The following is a 13,612-nucleotide window of genomic DNA, read 5'->3' on the forward strand; positions in this document are numbered from 1 at the left end:
GAAGGTGATGAATGTGTCTGCAGTTTTAGAATTTTCAGGTAGGGTGTTCCAGATTTTAGGGCCTTTGACATACATTGAATTTTTGTAAAGGTTTAGTCAGACACGGGGAATGTCATAGAGATGTTTGTGTCTGGTGTTGTGCCTGTGGGTTCTGTCGCAACTATCAAGAAAGCGTTTTAGGTCAAGGTTAATATTGGAATTTAAGGTCCTGTAGATGAAGATTGCACAGTAGTAAGTGTGGATGTACTGAACAGGAAGTAAGTTTAGATCTATGAAGAGTGGGGGGGTGTGTTGCCAGGGATGGGATTTAGTGATTATTCTTACTGCGGCTTTTTGTTGGGTTATTATTGGCTTTAGGTGTGTTGCTGCAGTTGAACCCCAAGCACAGATAGCATAGGTGAGGTATGGATATATAAGTGAATGGTATAGTGTGAGAAGGGCAGTTTGCGGCACGTAGTATCGTATCTTGGAGAGGATCCCAACCATTTTGGATACTTTTTTGGTTATGTGTTGGATATGGGTGCTGAAGTTCAGGTTGTTGTCGAGGTATAGGCCTAGGAATTTGCCCTCATTATGTCTGGTAATTTGAGTGTTGTCGATCTTAATGTTAATTTGTGCATCTCCTGCTCTGCTACCAAACATAATATAGTAGGTTTTGTCAGTGTTAAGCGTAAGTTTATTGGCTGTCATCCAAGTCGATATTTTGATCAGCTCCTCATTAACAATGGTGTTGAGGGTGGCAAGATTAGGGCGAGAGATGACATAAGTCGTGTCGTCAGCAAAGAGAATGGGGTTCAGGTGTTGAGATACGTTTGGAAGATCATTGATGTATATGAGGAAGAGCAGGGGACCAAGGACACTACCCTGCGGAACTCCAGTATCAAGTGGCTGTGTTGTTGATGCTGTGTCTTTAATGGTGACATACTGATACCTATTAGTAAAGTAAGATTTGAAATATGCAAGCGCATGGCCTCTTATACCATAATGATCAAGTTTGTGGAGTAGGATGCCGTGGTCTACTGTGTCTAGGTGTGTATATATATATATATATATATATATATATATTACAGGTAGTAGGTTGGTAGACAGCAACCGCCCAGGGAGGTACTACCGTCCTGCCAAGTGAGTGTAAAACGAAAGCCTGTAATTGTTTTACATGATGGTAGGATTGCTGGTGTCCTTTTTTCTGTCTCATGAACATGCAAGATTTCAGGTACGTCTTGCTACTTCTACTTACACTTAGGTCACACTACACATACATGTACAAGCACATATATACACACCCCTCTGGGTTTTCTTCTATTTTCTTTCTAGTTCTTATTCTTGTTTATTTCCTCTTATCTCCATGGGGAAGTGGAACAGAATTCTTCCTCCGTAAGCCATGCGTGTTGTAAGAGGCAACTAAAATGCCGGGAGCAAGGGGCTAGTAACCTCTTCTCCTGTATATATTACTAAATGTAAAAGGAGAAACTTTCGTTTTTCCTTTTGGGCCACCCCGCCTCGGTGGGATACGGCCGGTGTGTTGAAAGAAAGAAGAAGATATATATATATATATTACAGGTAGTAGGTTGGTAGACAGCAACCGCCCAGGGAGGTACTACCATCCTGCCAAGTGAGTGTAAAACGAAAGCCTGTAATTGTTTTACATGATGGTAGTATTGCTGGTGTCCATTTTTCCGTCTCATAAACATGCAAGGTTTCAGGTACGTCTTGCTACCTCTAGTTACACTTAGGTCACACTACACTACACATACATGTACAAGCATATATATACACACCCCTCTGGGTTTCTTTTATTTTCTTACTAGTTCTTGTTCTTGTTTATTTCCTCTTACCTCCATGGGGAAGTGGAACAGAATTCTTCCTCCATAAACCATGCGTGTTGTAAGAGGCGACTAAAATGCCAGGAGCAAGGGGCTAGTAACCCCTTCTCCTGTATATATAACTGAATGAAAAAGGAGAAACTTTAGTTTTCCTTTTGGGCCACCCTGCCTCGGTGGGATACGGCTGGCGCGTTGAAAGATATATATATATGTATGTTTTTTAACAAGTTGGCCGTCTCCCACCGAGGCAGGGTGACCCAAAAAGAAAGAAAAAATCCCCAAAAAGAAAATGCTTTCATCATCATTCAACACTTTCACCTCACTCATACATAATCACTGTTTTTGCAGAGGTGCCCAGAACAGAACAGTTTAGAAGCGTGTATGTATAAAGATACACAACATATCCTTCCAAACTGCCAATATCCCAAACCCCTCCTTTAAAGTGCAGGCATTGTACTTCCCATTTCCAGTACTCAAGTCTGGCTATATAAAAATAACCGGTTTCCCTGAATCCTTTCACTAAATATTACCCTGCTCACACTCTAACAGCTCGTCAGGTCCCAAATACCATTCACCTACATTCATTCCTATCTAACACGCTCATGCATGCTTGCTGAAAGTCCAAGCCCCTCGCCCACAAAACCTCCTTTACCCCCACTCCAACCTTTTCGAGGACGACCCCTACCCCGCCTTCCTTCCCCTACAGATTTATATGCTCTCCATGCCATTCTACTTTGATCCATTCTCTCTAAATGGCCAAACCACCTCAACAACCCCTCTTCAGCCCTCTGACTAATACTTTTATTAACTCCACACTTTCTCCTAATTTCTACACTCTGAATTTTCTGCATAATATTCACACCACACATTGCCCATAGACAAGACATCTCCACTGCCTCCAACCGCCTCCTCGCTGCAGCATTTACAACCCCTCTGGGTTTTCTTCTATTTTCTTACTAGTTTTTGTTCTTGCTTACTTCCTCTTATCTCCATGAGGAAGTGGAACAGAATTCTTCCTCAGCAAGTCATGCGTGTCGTAAGAGGCAACTAAAATGCTGGGAGGAAGGGGCTAGTATCCCCTTCTCCTGTATAAATTACTAAATTTAAAAAGAGGAACTTTGGTTTTTCTTTTTGGGCCACCTTGCCTTGGTGGGATACGTCCAGTTTGTTGAAAGAAGAATAACACTTGTCCCCCTAACATTTGCCCTATTATTATTACATGGTATAATCATACTGCTCTCTTAACATCAGTACATCTTAGCCATGTAGTGTTAAATGATGACTAAATTTTTTAGGAATAATCAAGGCAACAAAGGAAGTTATACTGTATAGGTAAACAAAACTAAGCAATATATTCATTAATATTTTACTAAAATTGAAAATCTGAGACCTATTCCCAAGACTCAACATTGAATCTCTTTAAATCTCTAGAAACTCAAGTTCACACTAATGATACCTCCTTTGGTACAGTACTATATAAATGTTTCCCTTGCAAGACTCCTGAATCTATTCATCTACATTTTCTTTATGCAAACAAATATAAGCTAACTCTTCTACATAGTCTCCCAAAAATATTAAACTTAGTTGTTCAAATCCTTGACTGTAACAGTCACTTATATATAACTATATCTCCAGTGATGTCTGCTCAGGCTTATTTGACCTTCAGCTAAATGCTACACTGCTGACAGCAAACAAATAAGTTCATTTTTTGGGTAGTCATTTATCAAGCCATATTCAAACCCAAGTGTATACAGAGGCCAGTATTGTTTCTAACTGAATCATTCACATTATGTATATAAAACACAGTACTTTTATCTTTTTCTGCACACAATACAGTGGTACCTCAGGATACAAACTTAATTCGGTCCAGACGGCTATTTGAGTGCTGATACCAAACGAATTTGTTCCCATAAGGAATAATGTAAATTAGATCAATCCATTTCAGACCCCCAAAAATATACTTGCATAAATACACTTACATAATTGTCCGAGTTTTGAGCTGTTCATATTCCGAGATACCACTGTATATTACAGAACGTTAAAACAATTAAAAGACAAAAGTTTGGACACACATCCAGTTACTAACATATTAAGAGATTGTATTTTAGCATCAGTTAATAGATAATGTTAAAATAGCACAAATAATAGCAGTCATGTCTTCCTTTTCTTCTCACTGGGTTGATCATCACTATCCTGACTGGCACTTCTTTTCTCCACTGAACACTGAACTGACTCTTCTGGTTTTAATTCATCCTATAGCATGATAAAAATATGTAAATTAATATTTAGTAAGTTTGATTTAAAAGTAAAAAAGACAGTTTACCAGTAAATTACCATATTGTCTGGCATATAAAGCAGGTTTTTTTCCACGAACAGTCTTGGAAAATCACCCTGCACCTTATACAGTGGACCCCTGGTTTACGATATTATTTCATTCCAGAAGTATGTTCAGGTGCCAGTACTGACCGAATTTGTTCCCATAAGGAATATTGTGAATTAGATTAGTCCATTTCAGACTCCCAAATATACACACACAAACGCACTTACATAAATACACTTACATAATTGGTCGCATTGGGAGCTGATCGTAAACCGGGGGTCCACTGTATAGTCATGGTCAAGGGTAGGCTTTGGGTTACATTTTAGTAAATGTTTATTTATGCTGCGTTACAACTGCTTGGAAACAGTGTCTTTTATGTCCATGCACCTTATATGCCAGAAAATATGGTAAATGGCAACGTGATATAAAACTAAGTCCCATAAGTGACCAAAATTATTAAAAATCAAATCAACAAATCAAATATGGCAGAGCCATGGTGCTGTACATGAAAAATCAGTTTAGAGAAAGGAGCAAAAATTAGCATCGAAAAGTTTCTTTCAAAAGAGGTAACTGATATAAAAATTAAATGTACAGTGTCATGATGTCTACATTACATTAACCCCTTCAGTGGCTGTCACGTAGAACTATGTCACTGAGGCTAGGGTCCCCTCATGTAGTTCTATGTTATGAGCTCTGCTCACTCAGATAAGCTGTGGGTGGTAAATTTTGGCCTAGATATGAGAAAATTTCCTTTTCGGAAATCGTCGCGTTATATTCTCGTCCAAACATTGGCTCGCAAATCGTCCTTCGTCTGGGACGTGTACTCACACTCTGAGCTGCCTCGGCCTCCCTTCCCAGCCAGTGTGCCATTGTTTACTAGTGAGCGACGGTCCCCTCACTTGTTCATACGAAATATTTCATAATATTCCATTCATTTTAGTGCTTGGAAGTGCTAAATAAGCTACCATGGCTCCAAAGAAAGCTCCTAGTGCCAAACCTTTGGTAAAGAAACTGAGAAATACGAATGAATTTGAGAAAAACATCATTGAACAATATGAAGAGAGATGGAAGGTGCCTTCTTCAGAAATTAAGGAGATTTTTGAAATGTGGGGTAGGATGGAAAGATTTATGGAGAAACATCACCCTGAGAAGGATGTTGCAAGCCATATCGGCAACTTGTACAGTGACAGAGTCTTGGCCCATTTTAGGGAAGTTTTAAAGAGACGCCAGAAACAGAGCTCTCTGGACACTTTTTTTGTGAGACAGGACTCCAGTGACTCTCAAGCTGGTCCTAGTGGCATTAAGAAACAGAGAAGAGAAGTAACCCCAGAAAAGCACTTGGTATCGGAGGTGTTGATGGAAGGGGATTCCCCTTCCAAACAGTAACTAATCCAATCTCTCTCCTCCTCCAGTCTTCCATAAACTAAGAAGAATCACCAATAAAGGTAAGTGTTATGCTGTTAATGTTTCATTCATCATGTCCCACTATATTGTTTATGTACTACATCTATATTTCACGTAAAAAATTTTTTGTTTTAATACTTCTGGGTGTCAGGAACGGATTAATTGCATTTACATTATTTCTTATGGGGAAAATTGATTCGAAAATCGTCTTTTTCGATAATCATTGCACTTCCAGGAACGGATTAACGACGATAAATGAGGGACCACTGTACTATATGAAATTATTAATCATGTTGTCACAAACACATGTGTACACAATTATAGGTGATATTGTGCACCTGGCTGAATCACATTCTATTATCTACAACTATATACAAGGTATTTACATATCCCAGTTATGTTTCTAGTACTCCAGAATTGTATGATACTCCATGAAGCATGGATTCATACAGAGTGCCACCCCACATTGCTGACACATGAATCGTGGCCTTCTGCTATTGGGGTCACCTTGACCCCAATAGCGAAATGACACACAACACACTTTTTCTGAAAATACTTCTTTTTTGGGGTAGATGATAGAGATGTATCGGATATCTACATCCACGGAACATCCACACAATTTCTTTCATCTGTGTCCGCATTTTACTGTAAACAGATATCCGCATATGCATCTGCAAAATAGGTAAGAAAGACATCCTCATGCACATCCACATCTGCGGATATCTAAATTTTCACATCCATCTCTACTGCCTAGTAGAGATATATTGGATATCCACATCCGCATCCTTGGAACATATGCATAATTTCTTACATCCGCAACCACATTTTACTGTAAACAGATATCTGCATATGCATCCGCAAAATAAGTAAGACATCCTCATACACATCTGCATCCGTAGATATCTAAATTTTCACATCCAATACATCCCCAGTAGACAGTACTGCTATCAGGTAGTGACAGTTAGCGAGGATTCGGTCTGGCACTTCCTCCACTGGTTGTGGTTGGGGGACAAGTCACTGTTGAGGGGCAGGTATAGGTGTGGTACCATACTTTTTTGCTATCTGCTTGATGACATTCAGGCTGAATTCTGCATACCGAAGTCATTTTCCAGTCTTTACTTCATACACATTGAGCAGTGCAATGTCTACATGGTTGAAAAACACTTTCATATACCACTTGTGACTCCTACACACACAGTCAACAAACTCTATCATCATGTCACACTTGTCAACTAGTCGCTGACAGCAACTGGCTTTACAATGCGTTCACTGGTATCCCTGTTCACTTTGTTTGTACCATCTCATTTCTGTTGATGGTTGACAGCAATGTCACTTCCCATTTGTCATGCCACGTCAGTGCCATGATGTCATTGGCATGAAACACTTGCACTGCACCTTCAGCACTGCCTCCACTGAACCTTGGCATATGTTTTCTGTTTCTTCTCACTGTTCCACATATATTAGTATTGTTTACATGTAGGAAATCAGCAAGCATAGGGCTTGTATACCAGTTGTCTGTGAACAACGTATGATCCTTGCCAAGGTATGGTCCCATCATCTTGTGAACATCATCATAGGAAATGCCCAACAACCGCCTGTCATCATTGTGTGTGTTTCTCCCGGTGTAGACAATGACATCCAATGCTATGCCATTCTCACGGTTACACATAACAAACAGTTTTATACCAAAGCGATTACGTTTGCTCGGTATATATTGTTTGAATGGCAGTCGTCCCTTAAACAGATTGAAGGACTCGTCAGCAACAATGTTCTTGAATGGATAAAATAGGCACTGAATTTCTGCTTCAGATACATAAACACTTCCCGGATTTTGTATAGGTCATTTCTTGGGCCTATTCCTGTCTGAGAAGTGCAACATTCATAGCAACAGAGTGAATCTGCTGCAGGGAAGGAGGTTGCAGAAGACAGGAGTACTGATGAAGTAGTCTGTGGACCAGTACTGTGCTTATACATACGAGGCATAAGCATGACAGTGCCAAGGAACAAATGCATTTTGGCCACAGTTGTATCTTTCCATCTGCACAGCCATAATGATTCTGCAACATCTGTGTTGTCCATTGTATAGAGGTAGTAACTGTTTGTCTGCGTGACAATCAACTTCACTATCGGCTCGTCAAAGTATAATTGGAAAAAGTCCGACTCTGTAGACTCATTCATGACGGGACATTCTGGGAGGATGCCACTTCCATTGGCACGAAAATCAAAAGGATGTGGCACAAATGTTGTACTTTGTGTTCAGTTCCATTCACAGTTACATGGTGCAGGGTGGACCTGTGGAATGGAGCATGGGGGAGGAGGGACGGGAGTAGAGGCAGCACATGGTTGACGGGGTGCCGGGTGGTCCTTTGTCTGCCCACCCACCGCGCCATGCGGCTCAGGCACCATGTCACCCACCACCATTTCCTCCTCTTCCTCCATCCCCGCATATTCTCCTTCATGATCACCCTCACTGTCAGTGGCTGGGGCTTTCGATCATGGCCTCCCACGACCCTTGGGAACTGAATATGGCACACTGCCTAAACGTAGGTGATGACACCTAAACATATGCTTCACTGGGGAATAATGTATATCACTATCACTTGACGAATCATCTAAGGGCATAAAATCAATCTCGTCAACACTTATATCACTTTCACTCTCATCACCAAAAATAACAGAATATGATAATTTCCTCTTGCATAGTAGCCACTGGGTTGTAACTCTGGCCACCCCAGAGGTGCTTGGCTGAGGGTCTGGTGTGGCCACACCAGAAGTGCTTGGCTGAGAGTCTGGTGTGGCCACACCAGAAGTGCTTGACTGAAGGTCTGGTGTGGCACCACTGACCACTCCAGAGGTAATGGCCTGAGGGTCATTTGGGTTATCAATTTTTTCACCAATTCCTTGATTATTTGTGGCCACATCGGTCTCAAAACCACTAAACTCATGTTCTATATCACTTTCCTCGAATAAGTGTGTGTTAACACAATGAGGCGTGAGTGAATCATGAGGGTGTGCCATGGTGTTGACCCAAGATGGTGCTGAAACTAACTGGTGCTACCATGCGGTACTGTGCGGTCCCTGATTTTTTTCATACAGTGCATACTGAGTGCACAGACCCATTCTCTCATGTCTAGGCAGCTCAGGCCTATCACGCCAAATATAAAGGCAGGAAAAAAAACAACCGTAGATCTACGTTCTGAGCACTAGCGGTAAGAACAGATCTACATTTGGACAGTTAAGAGGTTAAAATTTGAATCAACTAGATCTACATTTTCTAAAAATATCTTTACTATTTGTAATTATTTTGTGGCTTGTCGTAATTTTTTTATTCAGCTTCATGGCATGTCAAGGGCTTTTTTGTTTTTTTATTTTTCCCAATATTGACATAATACCACTGGAAAATACTCTAATTTTTGTTTTACTATACAGTGGACCCCCGCCTTACGAACGCATCGCGTTACGTTAAATCTGCCATACAAAGCATTTGAACGCAAAAATTTTGCAGCGCATCACGATAAAAGACTCATTTTACGTGATTCGTCCGGGACACGTCCCACGTGTGGCCTCAGCGCCAGTGTTTACAAGCCAGCCAGTGCGGTCGCATCTACGCATACATTCGGTACATTTCACATTATCCCAGTGTTTTTAGTGCTTGTAACTGCAAAATAAGTCACCATGGACCTCAAGAAAGCTTCTAGAGCCATCCCTGTGGTAAAAAGGGCGAGAATTAGTATGGAATTGAAAAAAGAGATTAAGGAAATGTGTGCAAAGTGGGTTGAACTGCAAACCTTTACGGATGAAAATCACCCTGACACAGCTACTGCAAGTCGTGTTGGCAACCTGTACAATGACAATGTTATGGCTCATTTTAGGAAAGTCTTAAAGGAACGGGAGGTACAGAGCTCTATGGACAGATTTGTTGTGCGACAGAGGTCCAGTGACTCTCAAGCTGGTCCTAGTGGCATTAAAAGAAGAAGGGAAGTAACCCTGGAAAAGGACTTGCTACCTCAAGTCTTAATGGAAGGGGATTCCCCTTTTAAACAATAACTTTCACACTCTCCCCTCCTCCCATCCCATCAATCATCACCAGATCTTCAATAAAAGAAAGTGTCATGTATTCTATTCTTAGAAGAGTAGTAATTGTGCATGTCTTCTTCAGTTTGTGTGTATTAAAATTAATATTTCATGTGGTAAAAATTTTTTTTTTTCATACTTTGGGGCGTCAGGAAGGGATTAATTTGATTTCCATTATTTCTTATGGGGAAAATTAATTCGGCTAACGATAATTTTGGCTTACGACGAGCTCTCAGGAACGGATTAATATCATAAGGCTGGGGTCCATTGTATATACAACAACTATTTCTAAATTTTAAAGTATATCATAACTTAATTAATATTGCATTTATGTGATGTATGAGTTTTTTTTTTTTTCAACAAGTCGGCCGTCTCCCACCGAGGCAGGGTGACCCAAAAAAGAAAGAAAATTCCCAAAAAGAAAATACTTTCATTATCATTCAACACTTTCACCACACTCACACATTATCACTGTTTTTGCAGAGGTTCTCAGAATACAACAGTTTAGAAGCATACACATATAAAGATACACAACATATCCCTCCAAACTGCCAATATCCCAAACCCCTCCTTTAAAGTGCAGGCATTGTACTTCCCATTTCCAGGACTCAAGTCTGACTATATGAAAATAACTGGTTTCCCTGAATCCCTTCACTAAACATTACCCTGCTCACACTCTAACAGATCGTCAGGTCCCAAGTACCATTCGTCTCCATTCACTCCTATCTAACACGCTCATGCACGCTTGCTGGAAGTCCAAGCCCCTTGCCCACAAAACCTCCTTTACCCCCTCTCTCCAACCCTTTCGAGGACGACCCCTACCCCGCCTTCCTTCCCCTATAGATTTATATGCTTTCCATGTCATTCTACTTTGATCCATTCTCTCTAAATGACCAAACCACCTCAACAACCCCTCTTCTGCCCTCTGACTAATACTTTTATTAACTCCACACCTTTTCCTAATTTCCACACTCCGAATTTTCTGCATAATATTTACACCACACATTGCCCTTAGTGTCCTGTATAATTTTTTTACTTCACTTTATTAACTTAACCCAATTCTTTATTACAATAGAGTATTTTGAATAGAATTTTTGCACAAATATCTGTTGATTTAGTTTTTTTGAGTAAGCAAAGAAAGCTTATGAAAGACAAGCGGATATAAAAAGGAATAATCCAGGATCTGGATGGATAAACATGTAGAAAACAATTTGCACAGCCTTATTTGCTCCACACTAGAACCTTTGAAAAATTTAAAAACACTCACTGTATTTTTAGCATATTTAAATGTCCAATCTTTAGCTGTTGCTTCATACTGTGGTTTTTTTAGCTGATACTCTTCTGCCTGAAACAAAAACATTGCTATTTGATTTTCAATATCTTATGTGGTTTTAAACTCTTGATTTTAACAGAAAATATACAACAGATTAACTACAATAGTTATTGTTGTGTTCTGGCTTTGAAATAAGCAAGAGTAGAATAACAGATCTTGAATTATAAAATACTTTCAGGAATGGTCAGTTTTAATACTACAAAACATAGGTGCATAAAAATAGGAAGAAAAATAAATAATAAACTGATAAAATATATATAAATAACAAAAAAAGGCACTGACTTGCACTACAAGAATGTACTTACATTTAAAAGTAAAATGAACCTTTACTATATTTTTTATGATTACCTATACCAACCTAATACTTACGATTTCGGTCATTAATGGGTCATGTGGGTTAGGAGAAGCCATGAGCAGACGTATAGAAGTTAGGACACTCGCCAAGTTGTGACCTGGTCGCCAGCTTCCTGATGGCGGTAGCTTTAGTATATCCAAGCAAATTCTTCCTGCAGAGTCAATATTGGGGTGGTATATCTTTGTCAGAAACCGTACTTTAGGTGGGAGGAATGGATATCTGAAAATAAAATTTCATTAGCTTTGTTAAATACAGGTACAGGTATGTTGCATTCTGGAAAAAATAAATTAAGTTGATCTGCCAAAAGTCTGACTAGCTGCTTCAGATATACATGCTATATGATAAATAATTCAGACATCATCCAGTAAATGCCATGATACTGCCAGATTTCAAATTAACCCTTCGACTGTTTACGTTGTATATATACGTTTTATGCGCCACTGTTTCTGACGTATTTAAACGTGTAAATTCTAGCGGCTTCAAATCAAGCAGGAGAAAGCTGGTAGGCCCACATGTCAGAGAATGGGTCTGTGTGGTCAGTGTGCACCACATAAAAAAAATCCTGCAGCATGCAGTGCATAATGAGAAAAAAAAAAAATGACCGTTTTTTTGGATTAAAACTCCGACTTCGAGGTGTACACCTACCATCCGACTTACGACCTGCTCGACTTTTGACCACTCGACTTACAACCGTGTTTTTTATGCCAAATTTCTGGGAAATAAACAACTATTTGTGTTGTACAGTGTTTATCCTAAACCTTACAGTATAAAATACAGTACTAACAGCATAAAAAGTAAAGTAAAACATGAAATACCAAAATAATACAATAAAATAGTCATTACAAAAATTTTTTGTTGATATTCAGTAGTAAAGTTCGACTTACGACCATTTCGACTTACGACTGGTTTCTCGGAACCGAACTCAGTCGTAAGTCGGATGGTAGGTGTATTTTCGTATAGTGTTTCGGACGTATTAATACGCATAAATTATAGCGGCTTCAAATCAAGCAGGAGAAAGCTGGTAGGGCCACATGTGAGAGAATGGGTCTGTGTGGTCAATGTGCCCTACATAAAAAAATTCTGCAGCATGCAGTGATAATGAGAAAAAAAATACTGACCGTTTTTTTGGATTAAAATGCCGACTTTGAGGTGTATTTTCGTATAGTATTTATCGTTGTATTCTCGTTTTCATGGTCTCAGGTGATAAAATGGAAAACATATTACAGAAATAGAGATGATTTTCATTACTTTCATGATGAAAACGACCTTGAAATTGAGCTCAAAGTAGCGGAAATGGTCGATTTTTACCAATGTTCAGGAGTAAGCAAATTACACCACACGTCCAATACACGTCAACTGGGAAGTATAATATTCTTTCACTAGTGCACTGATATTATTTATACCATTTTTACAATAATGCAGTAGTCTGCATAACAGTAAATTTTTTATTTTTTGTATGAATAAAAAATCAAAATAGAAAGCAATAGTAATATAAGAGGGGCCTAGAGACGTGACTAATGAACAGAGGGTATGTTATTTTAGTGCCAAGAATGTCTACATTGTTTATTCTGGACCCTATTTTGAAATTGGCATCTTTTTTAATTTGCATGAAATTGGCCAAATTGCCAATTTCTGACCACTTTATTGAGTAGTTCAAATCGGTAAATGGGCGATTTCTTGTACTCAACTGATAGAAAAATGGAGTTCTAAAGAAATAGCTATGAGTTTGGTCAACTGGAACAACGGAATTGGCCAAAAACAGGGCTCAAAGTCAGCGAAATTGCCGATGCGTATATGTCGCTGAGACTGCTAACTTCGCGGGAGCGTAATTCCGTGAATTTTCGACCAAATTTCGTACTTTTGGTGTCATTACCATCAGGAAAAGATTCTCTATCATTTCATAAGAAAAAATTATTTTTATTTTTCCAAAACTTTTGCGACATAGAATGACAGTTTCAGAAAGGGGTTTGCGACTGTCAAAGGGTTAAGTGTTAAACTATATAAGAAATATAACTTGAGAATGATCTCTTTCAAGTAGATGATTATGGGTGAAGCTAAGAGGTTCAAAAACTAACTGGTTCCTAAGTTCCCAGTTTGAAATTGTTGATGTATGTAACTAGGGACATCACAAGATGGGGAATATTATTCTCATACCACTGTATAGGATATGTGTTGAAATATGTCTCTTTGAAATTAACAAAGTCCCTATTGGGATGTCACAGAACTCCCAGTTATAGTATGTACCAGTTTAAGATAAATCTTTGTACCTCTCAAAATTTTTACTCTGCTTTTCTGTAAAGAAA

At 39.2% G+C, this 13,612-nt stretch overlaps 1 protein-coding gene across 5 annotated transcripts in view; it reads right to left on the minus strand.

Moving 5' to 3' along the window:
* LOC128695202 (ubiquitin-conjugating enzyme E2 T-like) overlaps window positions 1–13,612 on the minus strand; it is a 29,693-nt gene that overhangs the window by 9,119 nt on the left and 6,962 nt on the right. For 4 of the 5 annotated variants that reach the window (XM_070091305.1, XM_070091306.1, XM_070091307.1 and 1 more), the window contains exons 4-6: window positions 11,324–11,528; window positions 10,889–10,966; window positions 3,174–4,076 (exon numbers count right to left, since the gene is read on the minus strand). In XM_070091305.1, coding sequence (XP_069947406.1) covers window positions 3,975–4,076; window positions 10,889–10,966; window positions 11,324–11,528 — 385 coding nt within the window. In that variant the 3' untranslated portion in view covers window positions 3,174–3,974. Of the gene's footprint in view, window positions 1–3,173; window positions 4,077–10,888; window positions 10,967–11,323; window positions 11,529–13,612 lie in introns of those variants that run through there. The other variant, XM_070091309.1, reaches the window with a different exon arrangement.

The sequence above is a fragment of the Cherax quadricarinatus genome, chromosome 35, assembly GCF_038502225.1.
Source record: "Cherax quadricarinatus isolate ZL_2023a chromosome 35, ASM3850222v1, whole genome shotgun sequence".
Lineage (NCBI taxonomy): Eukaryota > Metazoa > Arthropoda > Malacostraca > Decapoda > Parastacidae > Cherax > Cherax quadricarinatus.